Source organism: Saimiri boliviensis, chromosome 1, assembly GCF_048565385.1.
Source record: "Saimiri boliviensis isolate mSaiBol1 chromosome 1, mSaiBol1.pri, whole genome shotgun sequence".
Lineage (NCBI taxonomy): Eukaryota > Metazoa > Chordata > Mammalia > Primates > Cebidae > Saimiri > Saimiri boliviensis.
The window spans coordinates 230,830,009-230,852,933 of NC_133449.1; the positions used below are offsets into that span (position 1 = coordinate 230,830,009).

Here is a 22,925-nt window from a genome sequence, read left to right on the forward strand (position 1 = left end):
TTGGCCTTTTTTTTTTTTTTCTTACCTCCCACATCATCTAGAGCAGGCATCCCCAAACTACGGCCGGCCCGTGGGGCCGCATGCCGCCCCCTGAGGCCATTTATCCGGCACACCCGCCGCACTTCAGGAAGGGGCACCTCTTTCGCTGGTGGTCAGTGAGAGGAGCACAGTATGTGGCAGCCCTCCAACAGTCCAAGGGACAGTGAACTGGCCCCCTGTGTAAAAAGTTTGGGGACGCCTGCTCTATACAAACTATAAAACGAAACACAAATTCCTCAATATGAGATACAAGGCTTCTAACCATCTAGCCTGCCTTATCTTTCCAGCCTCATAAATTCATATGAGAGAGATCTGATCTAGAGGTTAGGGAGAAAAAAAAAGGAGGGGAAAAAGGAAAACGGATATAAAAAAGAAGAGGGAAGAAAAAGCAAGGAGGAAGCCATTCCCTGAAGGTAGGGGGAAAAATCATCTTCATATCTAAGCTTCATCTCTTCCAACCTTTTCTTAGAATCACCCTATCAATTAACCTTTTCTCTCGTTATGTTCAACTGCTTCTTCTCAACAAGATACCTCATATTTCAAGTCTCAATTATCCTTAAAATGCATACAAGCAAAACAAAACAAAACAAAAAAACAAAAAAATTCCTCCTCCATCCCAGAGATCAATCTGCCAGTATTTCTCATGTGTAAACAGCAATGACCTTCTTACTCATCTCCCTCCCTATCCTCTGACCCCAACCCAATATATGCTTCATAATGAGCCAGAATTAGGTTTTCAAAATACAAACCTTCTCATGTCATTCCTACAGATATAATGAATGTGAAAGTGGATATATTTGAGGCCTCTGAAAATTTTTTAAGTACTTGGGAATGGACCAAAAAAACTGGTGAAATCATTATTGAACAGATCGCAATGACAGGTAAATTCTCACCATTAAGTGACTGCTAAGGACTGAGACAAACTTTAGATTGGCAATAATAAATGACATTATTTTATCACACATCCTACAGCATGCAAAAGCCATCTACTGGTGTTGCAATGCATTTTATAACATGCTATACACCTGTGTTACCTGTAAATATGTAGCCACCAGCCAGATATAGCTCTTAAAATGTAACTAGTCCAATTGAGATGTGCTAAAAGTATTTCAAAAATTATATTTTCAATTTCAAAGATTTAGCAAAACAATGTAAAATATCTCTAATTTTCACATTGATTAGGTGTTGAAATAAGACTGTTTATATGGAATAAAATAAAATGTATTATAATTAAATTCACTTGGTTTTTCTTTTTTCTTTTTTTTTTTGGGGGGGGGAGTTTCACTCTTGCTACCCAGGCTGGAGTGCAATGGCGCGATCTCGGCTCAACCACAACCTCCGCCTCCTGGGTTCAGGCAATTCTCCTGCCTCAGCCTCCTGAGCAGCTGGGATTACAGGCACGCACCACCATGCCCAGCTAATTTTTTTTTGTATTTTGCCTGTAATCCCAGCTAATTTTTTGTATTTTTAGTAGAGACGGGGTTTCACCATGTTGACCAGGATGGTCTCGATCTCTTGACCTCGTGATCCACCCGCCTCGGCCTCCCAAAGTGCTGGGATTATAGGCGTGAGCCACCGCGCCCGGCGGCTTTTCTTGTTTTTCTAATACAGCTACTAGAAAATTTTAAATTGCATATGTGGTAGAAACTATATTTCTATTGGACAAGTACTGATCCAAGCACTATAATTTATTCAAGTGGCTCATAGAATAATTTCACTTTCATCCACTTGGACAAATTCAATTATGTTAGCAAAAAGAAAGATGAAAAACTAGACTTAAGTTTTTCAAAATTACAAAGGATGACAAAAGACATGATTAGAATCTTTCCAGTCCAGTATTTTTATGTAACATAGTAGCAGACTTTCACCATTACTTCCATCACACTTTTTCATGAGATATAAGATGGTAGTATTTTGAATGCATTAAACATTTATAAGAAAATGTACATTTACAGTTCTATCAAGGAAGCCAATGGGAAACTGAAGGCTATAGATTCAAAGAGAGAAAGAAAATTCATCTAGGTTAGCATGATACCAGACTCTTAATTATTTCATGGAATCCTCAGAAGAGGATTATGACTTGGATTCTATATCCTTTCATTCACTGCTGAGAATATTGACTCAGAGATGTTTTAGTAATTTGCCCAAAGTCATATAGCTAGTTAAGTGACATGGTCAGGATTCAAATCCAAATCTAAATCCAAAGACCAAGTTGTTGGAAGAAAATGCAATTAAAAAAAATAAATTTATGTTCAAAATTAATTTCCTCAGAAGAAAAAGAATGAATTAATAAATACTGTGCTGCTCCATAAAACATAGTTTAAATACTCTTCAATAACTCTGCTTAGTTCAATCAAGATTATACACTATACTAGACAACTTGATTAAACGGAAAGACCCCAAGCTCAAAGGCCCTGTCCTCCGTGAGTTAAATTTTTCTCCTACTCTATAATTCTCAGAGTTACTATAATCATATAAATTTAATACTTAAAAAAAAATTCCCTCACCTAGGACAGTACTACAATTTCTAAATGCCCCATTTTTTTTAAAAAAAAGGAACTAAGAGAAGCCATTAAAAATCTCTCAACAGTGGCCGGGCGTGGTGGCTCAAGCCTGTAATCCCAGCACTTTGGGAGGCCGAGGCGGGTGGATCACGAGGTCAAGAGATCGAGACCATCCTGGTCAACATGGTGAAACCCCGTCTCTACTAAAAATACAAAAAATTAGCTGAGCATGGTGGCACGTGCCTGTAATTCCAGCTACTCGGGAGGCTGAGACAGGAGAATTGCCTGAACCCAGGAGGCAGAGGTTGCGGTGAGCCGAGATCGCGCCATTGCACTCCAGCCTGGGTAACAAGAGCGAAACTCCGTCTCAAAAACAAAAAACAAAAAACAAAAATCTCTCAACAAAACTCTAAGTCAACAATGTATTTAGTGAAACTTTCATAACCATGATATGTGCTTAATAATCACTAGGAATTATTCAATATATCATGATTCTGAAAACTTTACATCATGGAAAGGGTCTTACCAGTCTTACTCAAATCTAAAAGAGACTTGCTTATTTTTTATAGATCCAAATCGGTCCTTAGTAAATTAGAAACATAACTAAAGCAGTCATGCCCAAGCCAATTTACCTCCTAAGTAAGCATCTGAAAGACAGTGCAACTTGGAAATAAAACAAATCACTTTAAGTTGTAGTGTCTGTCCACACTAACATTATATGCACCTCCCCCTCAAAAGATAATTTCATTATCTAGTACACTCTATAGAGTCTAGAGAAAGAATTCTTTGGAAATCAAACATAATTTGTAAATATAATTTGGTAAAAATTTCCTACAGATAATTAATGCCATATGTAATAAACCTAAACAATATAGAAAGCAAGAAATTCTAGTTTCTTAGCCTACAGCCAAAATGACACTGAGAGGTCTGGTCCTTTCCTTGTTTTATTTTACGTTACCAGCAGCACTTTTAAGCAACTGCTATGAGAAATTATTTCTCACAATATTATCTTAACCCCATTAAAGAAATTCCATGAAACAATTTTAGTCCAAGTCCTGTCATTCCTGAGTAAACTTAGAAAAATTAACCTCTGTGTCCAAATTTCCCTACCTACAAAATGAGAGAAGTATAACAACACATATGCCTTCTGCCTCAGATTCTGCATTTAGGGGAACTGAGGCAAGATTGCTCCAGCCTCATCTTCTCAGGAAGTTTTGTTTCTGCAATATGAAGAACATGCTATTCTTGTTTCTTTAGCATCAAAGCATTTACCACACACTGTATCTCCCAACTGAAGTGTGTACTCTTTGACATCAGAAACTTCTCTTTATCTTGTATCCCGAGTGACTATCACAGTATCTCATTTTTGGGAATTCCATATATGTTGCTAAATAGCCTACTTTTATTCCATCTTCAGTGGTAACAATCTCTTGGAAACAACTGAGTTTGGTCCTCTTTAATCTCTAATGCAGTCACAGTAATTACATAAACTTTTAAATAACCATAAAGACCTATTAAACTGGCAAACTGTCCATTTTTTAATTTTTGTTTTGTTTTGGAGATGGGGTTTCACCATCTTGGCCAGGATGGTCTTGATCTTTTGACCTCGTGATCCACCCTCCTCGGCCTCCCAAAGTGCTGGGATTACAGGCATGCGCCACTGCACCCAGAACTCTCCATTTTAAATACAATGGTTGATAAAGACTGAGAATACGTTTTGCTTGTTTTTCAAGTTACACCATTAGGTCTACTCAAAGTCACATTAGTCATCTAACAAAAACAACAGAAATTAAATGGTCCACTGGCAAAAGAATTAGATGGCAAATGCTATCAGATACCAGGAAGGTAAAGGCAGTCCTGCTAGTCCAAATTTCACATTCTATTTTGTAGCACCTTATCTGAGCTATATGAACTACATGAAAACATGCTTTGACTGAACCATAGTCAACAAAAGAAATATGCCTAAAGATACAGCAGTGGCAAGAAACCAAATTACTTCTTAAAGCAATCAGTAGGGCAAAGAACTGAACATTCAGACAATATAAGGATGTCTTAAATCCTTAAGAAATAAAAAATCCTTAAGAAATGTTTAAAAAATAAAGGTGTAATTTTATCCTCGTGTGGCAACTTTCCTACAGCTATGGATGCTTGTTTTAGGTTGAGTTAGTCGGTCTTTTGGTTTTATATTGGATGTAGCAAGCCTAAGGTAAGCAGCACATTGCGAAAATGCAAATTAATGTATTCCCAAAGCTTGAAAGTAGTAATACATGCTTTTTCTATTTAATTTAAACATTTTTTAATGGAAATGTTTATAGCTGAATCTCAGGGGAACTTAACCAGTACTTTAGAGTTGAGTTCATAAGAAAAAGTTCTATAAACTATACATATTGCAGGCAAACATTTCTGTTCTTAGCCTGGTATTAGACAGACTAGAGGAAGGAGTAAATGAACTTTGCAGAGGTTTGTATTCCACTAGTAGAGGAGAGTAGCTAAGGTGGATTCTGGAACCACACTGCTCAAGGTTTGCTTTTCTACCTCCTAGCTAGGTGACCATAGGCAAATTAATTTTTCTACCTTGAGTATTTAGTTGTTGTTTCTCATATTAATAGTTCCAGGAGTTCTCCTTTTGAATCAGAATAAAGATGGGAATCTTTTTAAATAACAGATAAAAAAAATAAATAATAATGCAAGATTATCTTTTGTTGCAACATGTAATTATTATTTATTTTACCCCAAAGTTGCCTGTATTTTCTTTTTTCTTTTTTTTTGGCGTGGGGTTGGGGGGCGCGGACAGAGTATTGCTCTGTCACCAGGTACCAGGCTGGAGTGCAGTGGCAAGATCTTGGCTCACTGCAACCTCCGCCTCCCAAGTTCAAGCAATTCTCCTGCCTCAGCCTCCCAAGTAGCTGGAACTACAGGCGTGTGCCACCATGCCCAGTTAATTTTTTTTTTTTTTTTTTTTTTTGAGACGGAGTTTCGCTCTTGTTACCCAGGCTGGAGTGCAATAGTGCGATCTCGGCTCACTGCAACCTCTGCCTCCTGGGTTCATGCAATTTTCCTGCCTCAGCCTCCTGAGTAGCTGGGATTACAGGCACGTGCCACCATGCCCAGCTAATTTTTATATTTTTTTAGTAGAGACAGGGTTTCACCATGTTGGCCAGGATGGTCTCGATCTCCTGACTTCGTGATCCACCCGCCTCGGCCTCCCAAAGTGCTGGGATTACAGGAGTGAGCCACCGTGCCCAGCCCCTTTGCCTATTTTTAGATTAGGTTATTTGTCTTTTTTATTATTCAGTTATAAGAGTTTTTATATATTCTGGATACAAGTCCTTTATCAGGTATGTGATTTGTGACATTTTCCCCCCATTTTCTGGGTTGTCTTTTTACATTGTTGATAACATCTTTTGAAGAACAAAAGCTTTTAATTTTGTTAGGTCCAAATTACCTATTTTTTGTTGTTTGTGTTTTAGTGTCATATCTAAGAATCCTTTGCCAAATCTGAGGTAAAGAAGGTTTATCCCTGTGTTTTCTTCAAAGAGTTTTATAGTTTTAGCTTTTGCATTTAGGTCTATGATTCATTTTGAGTTAATTTTTGTATTTGATATGAAGTAAGGTCAACTTTATTGTTTTGCATGTGGTTATAATAGTTGTTCCTGCACCATTTGTTGAAAAAATTGTTCATTCCCTATTGAATGATCTTGGCACGGTTGTCAAAAATCTCAGTATTCTTAATCTACGTTCTTGAAAGGGAGATGATGTATTTTATCTGAAGAAGGCCTCATATTTTATGCAAAAAATGGCTTGCAAATACCTGGTGACTGTTTTCAGAGTATATATTAACTTGCCCAGCTTCTAAAATTGCCAGAGCTACTGTTGCAACTACTTCTAAGTCTTCGAATACTTTAATACTTAAAAACAAGTTTAATAGCAGATTTTACACTTGGCTTTAGAATGTAGTTATGAACACATGTCAGTATTACCAACTTGATACTTTTCCTTTTTTAAAAAAAAAAGAAACAAAAACAAAAAAACAATGCTTCCTTAAAGAAATACTTCCATTTATTTTACAGAATACAGATGAACTACATGGTACATTTTTGCATTATAAGCAGAAATATTGGAACTCCTTAAACTCATAAAGCAAAGGATAAATGTATATTACAAAGTGTTATGCTTTTTGAGTATTGCTGAAATCAAATTAGGAAGGGAGGATTTGTGATAGTTATAATTGATAATTATAACTTAATAGAAGAAAACAAAACATTTGAATGCAAATAATTTGGTATATGTAGCCATTAATGATTTTTGCTTCTCAAACAGTGACAACAATGCATACTGTAGAGGCATTCAATACATAGCAAATACTGTAAGTTCCCACTTCAAGAGAAATAAGCAGTGGCTACGTTATATATATGCTAGTGGCAGCCATTTAATCTGTGGAAATCCTCTAATGGTGGTTAGAATTCTCATATGGGCCGGGCGCGGTGGCTCAAGCCTGTAATCCCAGCACTTTGGGAGGCCGAGGCGGGTGGATCACGAGGTCAAGAGATCGAGACCATCCTGGTCAACATGGTGAAACCCCGTCTCTACTAAAAATATTAAAGATTAGCTGGGCATGGTGGCGTGTGCCTGTAATCCCAGCTACTCAGGAGGCTGAGGCAGGAGAATTGCCTGAACCCAGGAGGCGGAGGTTGCGGTGAGCCGAGATCGCGCCATTGCACTCCAGCCTGGGCAACAAGAGCGAAACTCCGTCTCAAAAAAAAAAAAAAAAAAAAAAGAATTCTCATATGATAATTTGAAATACATGGAAAGCAGTGTCAAGTGAAAGTGGCAAGTAACAGGAAAAGAGCAACAGGAGTATTGGCCACTCATGGCCAGGAGTTAGTATACAAGGTGTGATTTTACCACCATTTGGCATTTTTTCTTATAAATGAATTCTGAATTGTGGTTAAGCTTACAAGACCAGTGCTTAGAATCATAGTATGTAGCACGAAACCTAAGCATTTGCTACAGTAATATATCCAAACAGGGGGAAGGTTCATTTGTGAGATCAGAGATTCATCCCCTGCTAGCCTCCTATGACTTTGAAAGTAATCATAATCTTAAAAACTATTAGCTCAGATATAATAAAAGAATATTTTTTAAAAGATGTCTTTTTCAAAAATCTCCAACCAAGTGCACAACTCTCCAACATTTATATGAAACCTCTGCATCACAAGGTGATTTGTCATAACAGTAAAAGAAGTTCTTACTGTTATCCTCACTTCAAGTCATGATATATAATAGCTTCTAAAATCCCTGAGCTTGGTAAGGCAATTAGTAATTTGCATGTCTTATTTTTGTTTCTGATTCTGTTAATACCAAAAAGTCTGAAAGTTAATAAAAAATTAGTCTGCTTAGAAAATACAGACACGCCAGGTGCCTATGTAACATAAGAGTTACCATATGACTAAGCAATTCCATTTGCAGGTATATATCCCCAAAAGAATTTAAAATAGGTGTTCAAACAAAACACTTGCACAGGAATGGTTATGAACACATTATCCATAATAGTCAAAAAACAGAAGCAACTTAAGTGTCCAGCAACTGATAAAGTAACATTACTAACTCTGAAAAGCACCCAAAGCTAAATGCCAAGAAGGGGATTAATGGATTGCTACCTGGGTATAGATCTGCAAGGCTTCTGCACAGAAAAGAGAACAGGGGCTTCAACACCAGTCTACACATGTGAAGTCAGAAGCTGTAGGACATTACAGACTGCCTCAGTATGAACAAATGAACTAAAATGAAAGTGGTTAAGGAGACTTGTTACAAAGTTAAATTCAACCAAACTCCACGTCACCTATATCCCACACCTATTTAAAGTTGGGAAATTCTCCCTTGTGATTTAAAAACACCTTACAATATTTGCAAGTGTATTACTCCACTATACCGCCAAAAACTGTAGGTCTAAATGCAGGCTTAACTCTATCATAGTTTTGGCAAGAAAGTGTTACTTTATACTTACTGTTTAGCAAGTATAAACAGTATGAACAAGACAGATTCACTCAGGTTACCCCATATGCTGGGAGCACGAGAATATTTTAAAGACATGTACAGAAAGAAGAATGCCAGGTTTCACAGAGACTGAAATTCTTCATGATATGGCACATCCCTTCTAGTTAAAAAACAGCTCTAAAGAGGGACGGGAATTCTTGAAAATGGCCTTCAGAAAGCCCTGGTGAGATTACTGCTACTGCACTGCTTTGGACAAGTACCTTTGTTAAGATCAGTCAGCCGAGGCCAGGGTGGCAAGAGTCACACCACGGAGGCCATGATCACATATGTGTAAAGCTACCAATGAGGGCTGCTCCTTCAGCAGAAGCTGAGGCTCAGAGCATAGCTGGTCTCTGAACATAAAGCATCCTCTAGCTGAAATTATCACACTCAATTCCAATATCCAATACAGTAGATATATTAGAACAGAGAAAATACAGGGATACCTAGTTTCATTGTACTTCACAGATATTGCCTTTAAAAAAAAATAAGTAAGTGAAGGTTGTGGCAACCCTGCATCAAGCAAGTCTTGCAGCACTATGTTCCCAAGAGCATGTGCTCACTTCAGTCTCTAGTGTCATGTTATGGTAATACTCGCAATATTTCAAACTTTTTCATTATGATTATGTCTGCTATGGTGAACTGTGATCAGTGATACTGGATGTTACTATTCTAATTGTCTTGGGGTGCCACAAACCATGCCCATAGACTACAAGCTTACTTAATAAATGTCCTAGCCAGGCACGATGGCTCACGCCTGTAATTCTAACACTTTGGGAGGCCGAGGTAGGCGGATCACCTGAGGTCAGGAGTTTGAGACCAGCCTAGCCAACATGGTGAAACTCCATCTCTACTAAAAATACAAAAGTTAGCTGGGCATGGTGGTACACACCTAGCTACTCGGGAGGCTAAGGCAGGAAAATCAATTGAACCTGGGAGGCAGAGGTTGCAGTGAGCTGAGATCACTCCACTGCACTCCAGCCTGAGAAACAGAGCAAGACTCTGTCTCAAAAAAAAAAGTTTGTGTGTGTCCTGACTATTCCACCAACCAGCTGTTCCATCACTGTCCCTCTCTTTAGGTATTCCTATTTCCTGAGACATAACAATGTTGAAATTAGGCCAATTAATAACCCTACAATGGCCTCTAAGTGTTCCCGTGAAAGGAAGAGTCATGTATCTCTCACTTTAGAATCAAAATATAGAAACGATTAAGTTCAGTAAGGAAGACAAGGTGAAAGCCAAAATAGGCCAAAGCTAGGCTTCTTTGGGCCAAAGAGTTATGAATGCAAAAGAAAAGTTCTTGAAGGAAATTAAAAGTGCTACTCCAGCGAACACACAAGTGATAAGAAAACAAAACAGCCTTCTTGCAGATATGAAGCAAGTTTGAGCAGTCTGGATAGAAGATTAACCACAACATTCCCTAAAACCAAAGCCTAATCCAGACCTAATCAAGACCAAGGTCCTAACTCTCTTCAACTCTATGAAAGCTCAGAAAGGTGAGGAAGCTACAGAAGAGTTGGAAGCCAACAGAGGTTGGTTACGAGGATTAAGTAAAGAAGCTGCCTCCATAACATAAAAGTGCAAGGTGCAGTGGCACAATCTTGGCTCACTGCAGCCTCCACCTTGCTGGTTCAAGCAATTCTCCTGTACAGCTTCCAGAGGAGCTGGGACTCCAGGCACATGCCACCACACAGAGCTAATTTTTATATTTTTAGTAGAGAGGGGGTTTCACCATGTTGGCCAGGCTGGTCTCAAACTCTTGACCTCAGGTAAACCACCTGCCTGGACCTCCAAAAGTGCTAGAATTACAGGCATGAGCCATCACGCCCAGCCTAAACAACTGATTTTCAAAGGAGATTAAACAGTCTTATATTGGAAGATGCCATCTAGGATTTTCAAAGCTGGAGGGAAGATGTTGATGTCTGGCTTCCAAGGACAGGTTGACTCCTTTGTTAGGGGAAAATGCAGCTGGTGATTTTAAGTTGAAGCCAATGTATTCATGTACCACTCCAAAAATCCTAGGGCCCTTAAGAATTACTTTAAATTTCCTTTGCCTGTGCTCTAGAAATGGAACTACAAAACTTGGATGACAACACATCTGTTTACAGCATGATATACTGAATATTTTAAGTCCACTGTTGAAACCTACTGCTCAGAAAAAAAGATTCCTTTCAAAATATTACTGCTCAATGACAGTGCACCTGACCACCCAAGAGATTAACATTGTTTTCAGGCATGCTAATATAACATCCATTCTGCAACCCATGGATCAAGGAGTCATTTCAACTTTCAAGTATTCGTCTTTCAGAAATAAACTTCATAAGGCTATGACTGCCATAGATAGTGATTCCTCTTATGGATCTGGAAAAAGTCAATCGAATACCTTCTGGAGAGGATTCACTATTCTAGATGTCATTAAGAACATTCATGATTCATGGAAGAAGGTCAAAACGTCAACATTAACAGGAGTTTGAAAGAAGTTCATGCTAACACTCAGGGATGACTTAGAAGGGCTCAGGATTTCGGTGTTAGAAGTAACTGCAGATATGGTAAAACAATGAGAGAACTAGAAGTGGAGCCTGAAGATGTGACTAAATTGCTGCAATCTCATGATTAAAATTAAGCATATATAGAGTTGCTTCTTATGGATGAGCAAAGAAAGTGTTTTCTTGAGATGAAATCTACTCTTAATGAAGATGCTTGTGAATATTGTTGAAATGACAGCAAACAATTGAGAACAGTACATAAAATTAGTTGATAAAGCAGAGGCAGGGTCTGACAGGACTGACTTCAATTTTGAAAAAAGTTCTACTGTGGGTAAAATGTTATCAAACAGCACAGCATGCTAGAGATACATCTTCCATGAAAGAAAGAGTCCACTGACGTGGCAAACTCCATCACTGTCTTATTTTAAGAAACTGCCACAGCTACCCCAGCCTTCAGCAACCACCACCCTGATCAGTCAGCAACCATCAACAATGAGGAAAGACCCTCCACCATCAAAAAGATTATGAGTCACTGAAGGTTCTAATGACCGTTAGCATTTTTTAGCATTAAAGTATTGTTAAATTAAGGTATGTACATTTTTTAGACATGGTGCCCCCTTAATACACTACTATATACTGTAAACAAAACTTTTACATGCAATGGGAAACAAAAAATTCACATGACTTGCTTTATTGCAATATTCATTTTATTAAGGTGATCTGGAATCAAACCTGCAATCTCTCTGAGGTATGTCTGCATGCATGCACAATGTGGTCCATACAGGTAGAGAAATGGAACAATAAAGAGTTTCAAAGTCCCATGACCATTCTGATTGTCCTCTTTGGGCGTATCCTAGTTATTTTCCAACCATTCTTTAAATATGCACTTACAATTAAGAATAATACCCAGCTATTAGACTAGAACAGAATATTGCAGGATTACTAATTTTTAAGAACTGATCACTAATTTCATTAAGCCAATATATATATATATATATATATATATATATATATATTTTTTTTTTTTTTTTTTTTTGAGACTGAGTTTCGCTCTTGTTACCCAGGCTGGAGTGCAATGGCTCGATCTCGGCTCACCGCAACCTCCGCCTCCTGGGTTCAGGCAATTCTCCTGCCTCAGCCTCCTGAGTAGCTGGGATTACAGGCACGCGCCACCATGCCCAGCTAATTTTTTGTATTTTTAGTAGAGACGGGGTTTCACCATGTTGACCAGGATGGTCTCGATCTCTTGACCTTGTGATCCACCCGTCTCGGCCTCCCAAAGTGCTGGGATTACAGGCTTGAGCCACCGCGCCCGGCCGCCAATATATATTTTTTAGCAACTATATCACACTGGTGGTTTATACTAAGGAAATAACCAATAAATTATTTGGATCTGCATTTAGCACTATTAAATATTAACTGTATTCCAAAAAAACTTGCTTTGGTAATATCAACACAAGAACAGTTTGCTTTCAAAATTTTCAGAATCACCATCATCTCATATCTAGTTAAAGCTACAGGACCAAAATAAAACTATGTTCAAATCCTAGTTTTATCACATGGCACAGCAGCCTCCTACAGCAGCAGCCTTCCACTGTACCTCCCTGAAAGCATGCACCGGCCATATGAGATGCTCAACCTAGACAAAACGTTTTCTAAACAGCTTAAGAATATTGACCATAGCAACTGACACTTCACCCTAAATGAAGGCTGTCTCAAAAAGAATGACAAATGTGGTTTTTAAGGCATGGTTTGAACTCTGGGAAGACTAAAAAGAAACTGTTAAGAGAGTTGTGCCAGCCTGGACTAAAGAAACAGTTCAAAATCAATAGAAACGTCTGGGCTCCCAATTTTCAATGGGCAAGAAGCAGTTGCTACTCAACTGCAACAGGGCTTATTCTTACAGGAAAAATAAATAAAGGACCACTCAGAGGGTGGAGACAAAATAACAAAAGAAAATAACAGGTGAGGCCGGGCGCGGTGGCTCAAGCCTGTAATCCCAGCACTTTGGGAGGCCGAGGCGGGTGGATCACAAGGTCAAGAGATCGAGACCATCCTGGTCAACATGGTGAAACCCCGTCTCTACTAAAAATACAAAAAACTAGCTGGGCATGGTGGCACGTGCCTGTAATCCCAGCTACTCAGGAGGCTGAGGCAGGAGAATTGCCTGAACCCAGGAGGTGGAGGTTGCGGTGAGCCGAGATCGCGCCATTGCACTCCAGCCTGGGTAACAGGAGTGAAACTCCGTCTCAAAAAAAAAAAAAAAAAAAAAAAAAAAAAAGAAAATAACAGGTGAAGGAACCAATACCAGGTAGCACAACTGGGTGTGTCCCTAATCAAGGAACATTCATTGTCCCCAACGTGCCTGGCTAGATTTCAGAATTGCTATGGATCAGCAACTGCTACATGCCTCCCACTCTGTCTCTATTTGAATGAGATTGTCCACTGAAATTATCCTATGACTGCCTCATCATTTTATGCTGGATGTATCTTCAGTTCATAGGTCTGCCTCCAGTCAAGAAGTGGGGCCTATTGCTCACCATTCCTTTTAAAACCTAGGCTAAACTTGTGCCTTACTTTGACCCAGAGAATATAGCAGAAGTGACTTATGACTCAAGAAGCCTTGTAGCTTCAGCTCTTGCCCTCTGGGAGCACTGCTGCTACTATGCACAAAGCCCACTTATTATTAGTAGAGAGGCTATGGGAAAGAGAACCAACTGCTGTGCCCACTGACATCTCCAGGTAGCCAGCAAGTACTTAACTAACAGCATCTGAAACCATAAACCAAGAGACTGAATCCACCTGAGTGACTCCAGAAAGAACATTAAACCAAAGAAAAAACCTGCCCAGCTAAGTCTAGCTCAAATAACAGAATAGTGAGCAAATAACTGTTATTTTAAGCCACTATATTTTAGGATTGTTACATAGCAACAGATAAGTGAGAGTGATAAATAAGATAATGTCGGTGCATCTTACAAAGGATGGCATCTTAAGTTGACGAAATATAACAGCAGCTCAATGTGTGCTTTTAAAAAAAAATTAACATGAGGAAAAACAAGCAGGAACTTATGCAGTTGATAGGAATGTAAAACAACACAGGCCCACAAAATACAACCACTATGTTCCAGATTAATGTTAAAAGATAAAAGTTTTCAAAGTGTGACGATCACAAAGAAAATCCTCAGAATCCTTTCCTAGTGCTATCCAATCTCAAAATTTTGTATCTATCTTTTTTGGTTTTTGCCTTTTTTTTTTTTTGAGACACAGTCTCCCTCTGTTGCCCTCCTGCCTCAGCCTCCCAAGTAGCTTAAACTACAGGTGTGCACCACCATACACAGCTAGCTGTTAAATTTTAGTAGAGATGGGAGTCTCACTATGTTGCCCAGGCTGGTCTCAAACTCCTGGGCTCAAGCAATTCTGCCTTGGCCTCCCAAAGCACTGGGATTAAAAGGGTGAGCCATCATGCCTGGCCTCAAAATTTTAAACAGATAAGGAAGAAGTGAAATTAACTTGTAAGTATCACTGTCAATGTAAATGAAGTAAGATGGATAACATTCTTGATAAAATGAAAACTAAGGTACTAAGGTCTGAATGTTTGTGTTCCCTTAAAAATCACATGCTGAAACCTAATCATCAATGCGATGGTATTAGAAGATGGAGCCTTTGGGAGGTGATTATGTCAGCAGGGTTCTGCTCTTAAGAATGGAGTTCCCCTGGTATCCAAGAAGCCTGTCTAGAAACAAAGTAAAAGAGTAAAAAAAAAAAAAAAAAAAAAGAATGGAATTAATATCCCTATTTAAAAAAAAAAAAAGGCCTCAGAGGCCAGGCATGGTTGCACACACCTATAATCCCAGCACTTTGGGAGGCTGAGGCAAGCCAATCACTTGAGGCCAAGAGTTCAAGACCAGCCTGGCTAACAAAGTGAAACCCTGTCTCTACTAAAAATACAAAAATTAGCTGGGCATGGTGGTGGGTGCCTGTAGTCCCAGCTACTCGGGAGGCCGAGGCAGGAGAATCACTTGAACTTGAACTTGAGAGGTGGATGTTGCAGTGAGCCAAGATCATGCCACCACACTCAAGCCTAGGCAACAGAGCGAGACTACAGCTCAAAAAAAAAAAAAAAAAGAAAAAAAAGAAAAGAAAAGAAAAGCGCCCCAGAGAGCTGCCATTCCCCTCTGCCTTATGAGGACACAAAGAAGATGCCATCAATGAGGAAGAGGCCTTCACCATATACTGAATCTGCCGGCACCTTGATCCTGGACTTCCTAGCCTCCAGACGTCTGGGCAATAAGTTTCTGTTGTTTATAAATTACCCACTGTAAGGTACTACATTTTGTTGTAGCAGCCCAAACAGACTATGACAAATGGATAACATACTTGAATTATGGGTCACTTTCAATTTTCAACTTCAACTCTTAGAATGCCACTAGATTACTGTAACTTAAAAGATAACATAAGTGAGAATACTAAATTTTAGACCATTTCTAAAAAAAAAATTTCAACAGACTAAAATCAATTTTTGAGGCCAAAACAAAATAGACACTGCACTCAATTTTAACATGGAGTTATTTTATTAGAGAGGAACTACATGTTGTGAAAAAGCACCAGAATTCAGACAACCTTGTCTAGTCCAGCAGGTTGACGTAGGGCAAAGCACTTAAGTATTTTTAGCTTTGATTCCTTGACTATGATCAGCCAAACAGCTACTACGAGCACTCCAGAAGATCCAAAAGTAACATAAATGTCACTAAATTCATAGCTGAGCATACAGAAATTAAACAGAATTTCTTAAATTACTATTAATACTAAACTTAAGTACCTAATTTAAAACAACATACATTGAGCTCTTACTATATGCTAAATGTATGTGAAACTAATCCTATTTACAATCCTACAGAGAATGTACTATTATCCTATTTTACAGAATAGTAAACTGAGTCTTTTTTTTTTTTTTTTTTTGAGACAGAGTTTCGCTCTTGTTACCCAGGCTGGAGTGCAATGGCGCGATCTCAGCTCACCGCAACCTCCGCCTCCTGGGTTCAGGCAATTCTCCTGCCTCAGCCTCCCGAGTAGCTGGGATTACAGGCACGTGCCACTATGCCCAGCTAATTTTTTGTATTTTTAGTAGGGACGGGGTTTCACTATGTTGACCGGGATGGTCTCGATCTCTTGACCTCGTGATCCACCCGCCTCGGCCTCCCAAAGTGCTGGGATTACAGGCTTGAGCCACCGCGCCCGGCGTAAACTGAGTCTTAAAGAGGTTAAGTAACTTTTCAAGATCTCAAAACCAGTTAGTGACAAAGCCAGGATCAAGCCCAGAGCTTTTCAACTTTTTGAGCCAAAACTTTTTAATCCTATCCTCTGCTGCCTCTCCACAAAAGCCTCAACTCTAACTTCCAAAAACAAAATAAGAATTTTGGTATCAAAAATGCAACCAGCGAGTGCATACAGTGTCACCAGCAATGGACTAGAAACCAGGAAACCTAAGTTCGAATGCCAATTCTCTATTATTGACACACAGGCATAAGACAATGAGCAAATGTGCCTCTGTGGGCTTTCTTTTTTAATCTACAAGATCTGACTGAATATATTTTAAGAATTTGCTTTCCCAGCAGTGAAACTCTAATTCTCCTATTTTAAAAATTACATTAATTTAAATTTTATTTCCATAATGAACTATCTAATTCAATCAATTATGTTAATATGCAAAAGTATATTAGAAAGCATGAAGATTTTCTCACCACTTACTAATTTCTCCCTCCTGTGAACAAACTGCACTTGTTCTGGTACTTAACTATACACTCTTAGGCTAACTTGTAAGAGCCTATATTGCTGACCTCTGCTGGTTATTAAACTCTCCCCTTTTATTTCATTTTCCAAGCATATTTGTCTCACTGTTAGACTAATATTCAAAGACAGAAATATTTCTTCGGTATTTGTTGAATGAATAAACTCAATAGAAAAAAATGAAGGAATACAGCAATTATTCAATAAATACATGTTGACTATACAGAAAACATTTCTCTCTCTCTAGCTTTAAAACCTCATTTTAACAGCTCAAGAGTGGATCCTCAGAAACTTATATAACTAATCATCTATTTTGTTTTGGATCACTACAGATTTCCAGTTATTTCAAGTTTCTTGATGCGCAATGAAAACCATTCAAATTTCATAAAACCATCCACTGAGCCTAGCAAAACCACTAGAATATAAAACAAGGGCTCAACAACAACAACAAAAATGAATTGAATTCAGCAAATAACCTTACAACAACCAATAAAATCAAGTAAACCACTATGGTTATATTACATAAGGAGACTAGACCAAACTACTTTCATGACATGGATCAAATGAAGATGCTTGCAAAAGTATTCCTAACATAAAAGTGAAGGAAAAGAAATGCTAAAAAATGAAAAAGGCAATGGAAACCAAACAGGATTTAATGCAAAAGAAATTAGCACCGTTACCAAATGCGAAATAGCATATATTTGAAAATAAGAGCTTTATCTTCAATTACTGAAAATAAAAACAGATTTTTTAAAAAATGATCATAAAGTGGGCCGGGCGCGGTGGCTCAAGCCTGTAATCCCAGCACTTTGGGAGGCCGAGGCGGGTGGATCACGAGGTCAAGAGATCGAGACCAGCCTGGTCAACATGGTGAAACCCCGTCTCTACTAAAAATACAAAAAATTAGCTGGGCATGGTGGCGTGTGCCTGTAATCCCAGCTACTCAGGAGGCTGAGGCAGGAGAATTGCCTGAACCCAGGAGGCGGAGGTTGCGGTGAGCCAAGATCGTGCCATTGCACTCCAGCCTGGGTTAACAAGAGCGAAACTCCGTCTCAAAAAAAAAAAAAAAAAAAAAAAAAAAAAAAAAAAATGATCATAAAGTAACACAAATGAGTCTGGGAACATTTCAGGTTTAAGCAGAGTATCAAATGTTATTTCAAAAATGACTTTTAGCCGGGCGCGGTGGCTCAAGCCTGTAATCCCAGCACTTTGGGAGGCCGAGGCGGGTGGATCACGAGGTCAAGAGATCGAGACCATCCTGGTCAACATGGTGAAACCCCGTCTCTACTAAATATACAAAAAATTAGCTGGGCATGGTGGCACGTGCCTGTAGTCCCAGCTACTCAGGAGGCTGAGGCAGGAGAATTGCCTGAACCCAGGAGGCGGAGGTTGCAGTGAGCCGAGATCGCGCCATTGCACTCCAGCCTGGGTAACAAGAGCGAAACTCCGTCTCAAAAAAAAAAAAAAAAAAAAAAATGACTTTTACATAACTAAGCAAAAGTAAAAAGAAAACAAAATATAGATATAAAACTGTACTGGGGTGCAGGAGAACATAAATGGAAAAATGAAGCGTTGGATACACTGACAGTGCGATTAACAGTCACCAAAAACAGAGACAGATCCTAAGCAGGACTGTAAGATCAAGTCTTCTTTAGACCTAAATGATCTGTCTCTGAAGCATTTTACAAACTTGAATACTCATTGTCCTTTGAGTACATCCACTTATATAGACAAAAAGGATTTATAATGTTATGCCACAATAAATGAGTATTTAAAACAACTCTTGCGTTTACAATTACTATGGCAACCTTATGAATGTCAGAAGAGGAAAGTGTCATGGCAATATGAGATGTCACAAAAGGACAGTCTGGGCTAAGATGAAGACAATGTCTCGCCCTAACAAGAGAGCCAGTTAATATGAAATGAACCATGAAATGGAATGACCAAGTAGAAAATACACAGCCAAATCGTCAGATGCTGAATAAACAGCATCAATGAATTATCTGAATTAGGAAAGGCTAAAAGGTTCTTGATGTTTTATCATCAAAATATTTTAAAGTAACACCCATTTAACAACTTATGAAAGATCTGTTAAAGTCTACGATTTAGGCCGGGCACGGTGGCTCAAGCCTGTAATCCCAGCACTTTGGGAGGCCGAGGCGGGTGGATCACGAGGTTAAGAGATCGAGACCATCCCGGTCAACATGGTGAAACCCCGTCTCTACTAAAAATATTAAAAATTAGCTGGGCGTGGTGGTGCGTGCCTGTAATCCCAGCTACTCAGGAGGCTGAGGCAGGAGAATTGCCTGAACCCAGGAGGCGGAGGATGCGGTGAGCTGAGATCGCGCCACTGCACTACTCCAGCCTGGGTAACAAGAGCGAAACCCCGTCTCAAAAAAAGAAAGTAAGTCTACGATTTAAGAATAACCCGATTTTCCACAACATGGAAGCAAGTCCAATACAAATCGAAACCAAACTGCCACGAAAAAAAGAAAGTCTTAAAATGCAACCATGTCACTGAAAGGTACAGGCCAGTTGTACTGAATTTACTGAATTTTCTTAAGTGACAACAGGGACAATGAAAGAGTGACTGAGTCTAATTCTACACTGCTACAAAGTGAGTCGAGTTGTCAATCAGGATAATTTCATTAAAATAATCCTCCTTGGAATTATCAGGAATAATCAGAGGAGAAATATTTTTCCTCTTCCAGGATTCTTAATGAGAGATAAAACCAGGAGCAAAAAAGATGTAAACTCAACAAGCCAGAAGTGACACTTGTGTGATCACAAATTAGAGTTACTCTTTCATTTTATGGGACTGCAAATTAAGTAACTACTGCACACTGCCAGGGGAGATTGAGAAGTAACTTCAACCAACAGTTGGGAACAAATTACACGTGCTAACAGTTACTCTCATTAGGAAATCCAGAATACTTTTTAAAGAGAGTTATTTAGATGTTGCATTCATTTAAACGCAGACGATGAACATCTCAGCCGCCTTCCTTTGCGGGATTCTGTGCCAAGCCCTTCCGAAGCTGGGGTTGATAAGGTCGACTCCAGGAAGAAAAGCAGCTCAAGTAGGAAATGGTATCCTCGTATAGCCCAGAGAACCGGTGACGCACCAGGAGCTTGGAAAATATCCCATCGTTTACCTTGCTAGAAGCACTTGGGGAGGGAAGAGGTTGTCCACGTGCACTATTGTTTTCCAGATATGTTTATTTATTTTTAACTTTTGCTTTGGTATCAATACCCTCAACCTCAGCCTTACAGGGAGAGGGGGGATGGCAGCGCCACTGGTGGTATTTGGGTGCAACACAAGTTTAAAAAATAAAAACACAACCTTTTTTTTTTTTTTTTTTTTTAAATTGCAGCACACTCGGCGCCCTCACCTCTCTCCTCCTCCACACCTCTGCCAATACCCCCACGCAGCTCTCCGCCGCCGCCACCTCGGGTCCCCATGACAACCCCACTCCAGGCCGGGCCCCCCTCCGCCGCCTCCGGGCCCTGCCAGCCACACTTGCCTGACAAGGGGCGACTCCACCTGCCCTCGGCTCTCACTCTCCCCGCTCCTGAGAGGCGGGCCAGGACCCCTCCGGGCGCGCGGGCCCAGTCCCAGCTGCGGGCACGACCCCCACCAGTCGGGGACGTGGGGAAGGACGGCCGGGCACGAGCTGAGGAGGTTCCACCCCAAACCCCAAACCCCAAACGAGTGACGCGGGGGTCTGGGCGCGACCCCAAATGGGGTACGGCAGCCCCGCGCCCCTCTCTGGGCTGCTAAGGGGAGCCGAGGGGCAGGTGCCGTGGACGCGAAGGAACTCGTCCGTTTTCACAGACAACGACGCGTGGCGGCGGCCGGAGACGCTGGGGCCGTAGCTCACCTTGAAGGGATTGTTGAGATCCGGGTCGGCAAACGGGTTACTGTCGAAATCCGACATCTCTCTGGCTCTCGGCGTCACCCACCCGACCCAGACGCAGAGAGAGAGACGAGGCGAGGCCGCCGCCCCCCTGCGCGCTCACGTCGCCGCCGCCGCCGCCGAGCAGATCCGGGTGCAGCTCGCGGGCCACCCAGCCGGCCGCGCCACTGAGCATGCCCGGTGCGACCGGCTCCCGGCCGCGGCGCCGCTCGCGTTTGCAGTCCCGTTCCTCCGGATCTGGACCCCGCGCTCCGGACTTTGGCTGCGACCGAGTAGGGAGCGGGGGCGGAGAAGCCGGGAACCGAGAGCGGAGGAGGAGCGTCCCACACTCCCAGAGCCCGCGGGATTCTCGGGGAGTGCGCCGCGCTTCCCCTCCGCTCTTGTGCGGAGGCCGGCTACGTCCGCCCGGGCTCGGGCTGCTCAGCACCGGTTTCAAATCAGTTCCCCGAGCCCAGCGTGACTTAGGGAAGTGGTGGCATTTTGTGAGAAGGACGTACACCTGCCAGGTTCGGGGAGGCGGGCCCCGCACCCCGAGGCCATTAGACTGTGGGGCAAGGGGAACCGGAGAGGCTTCGGCACCTCCTTCCGCAGGTCACGTCCCTGGGGCGGGGACGCGGCTTTTCCCACGGATTTTTGCTCACCTATGACCCCACCTGAGAATCCCGGCCTCCCGTCTTCCGGTCTCCCCAATTCTAGGTTGCTGCTAAATCACGGAGAACAGCCTTGGCGCCGCCGGTCCCAACTTGATCCAAGGAGCCTTGTGAAGGAGATGAGATTCAGTGCCAGGGACTGGCCCCAGCTCCCGTCCTCTGGAATCTGCAAAATGGCTACTTCTTCAGAAATGGTGGGTAGAGGAATGGCAAGAGCCCAGAGATCAAGGCCGTCGAGTGAATACATTTGGGCACAAAAATGGACACTTTTGGATTTTCCCTAATCTTTTCCAACACCAAGAATGAGATTATCAAAAGATGTGTAAGAAATTCATTTGTACCATTCTTTGCACCCCCACCCCCGAAACTTATTCAGAGAGCATTGTTTTCCTCACTTTCCTCTTCCTTCTCCCCTAACAGAAAAGCTGCAGGGAGCTTTTAGATCAAGCTACAGGGAGCCAGAATTCTTTTGACTTGGTGGGTACCTGAGAGTTGGAAGGATCTAGACTGAGTAGTCTTTGGCCTTTGGAGAGCTGGCACTTTGCACAGTCACCTAGGAAACGATACTTTCCCCCCACTGTGAAACACCAGCTAGAGATGATGGACAAAAAGCACATTTGCTCTAATTTCCCTTCGACGGGATCCAGTTTGGGATAGATGTCGAAGCAGCTCCTTCCAGGTAATCCACGAAGATGTCAACTACTAAGTGACAACAGACAAGGATGATCACAGCAGAGTTGTAAGATTCTAGATATGAAAAAAGAGCAAGCAGTCTGTTGTGCTCACCATCGCATCTTCAGCTGCTGCCCAGTGCCTGGTTTTAACTTAGTGCTCAGTGTATGTGTCAGGTTTGAATCCCAATTCTGACACTACCCGTGCTACACTCTTCACCTCTCTGAATCTGTCTGTAAAGGCTTATTTAAGAATTAAATGAAACAGGATACAGAAAAATGTCCTGCATGTATATTTAGTGCCTAACAAATATTGGTTGAACGTCGAAAGTGGCAAGGAGGCTCAGTATGTTCTTACGTGCTTTGCCACCTTTCTCCAGAGCAAGTGTGCCCTTGCCCAACTCATCTGCTTCTCTGACCACGTTTGCCCTCACACCCTCCCTCCACCTGTCCTCCAAATGACTCAAAATAATCACTATTTAGTGTGCATCTACTATGCTCCAAGACAATGAGGATCCGTTGAGCCTGCATTGCAGGATGGAAATTTCCAGCTATATTCTGTTTATGATGATGATATTTGCACCTAACGCAAAGGTTTACGAACTTTACTGTAATTATAGAATCATTTGGAATACCTCTTAAAGATGCCCACCTCTCCATACCTCCCATTCCTAAGATTCTACTGGAAGGCATCCGAGATAGGGGCTCTGGATCTGCTTTTCTTATTTTTTACGTCTTTATACATTATTTTACATAAATGTATAAATGGAGTCATGACATACATGTTGAATTTTTCACTTAAAAATTTTTCGTATTCCTTGTATTTCCTCTTCCCCTA

The 22,925-nt window shown here is 41.0% G+C and overlaps 1 protein-coding gene across 1 annotated transcript in view; it reads right to left on the reverse strand.

Annotated features, from left to right (window-relative positions):
- The window catches only part of SCAMP1 (secretory carrier membrane protein 1), a 118,070-nt gene extending 97,141 nt beyond the window's left edge, over nt 1–20,929 (reverse strand). Inside the window, exon 1 of the mRNA XM_003920816.4 lies at nt 20,731–20,929. Coding sequence (XP_003920865.1) covers nt 20,731–20,787 — 57 coding nt within the window. The 5' untranslated portion in view covers nt 20,788–20,929. The remainder of the gene's footprint in view (nt 1–20,730) is intronic.
- Between the last annotated feature and the right edge of the window lie 1,996 nt (nt 20,930–22,925).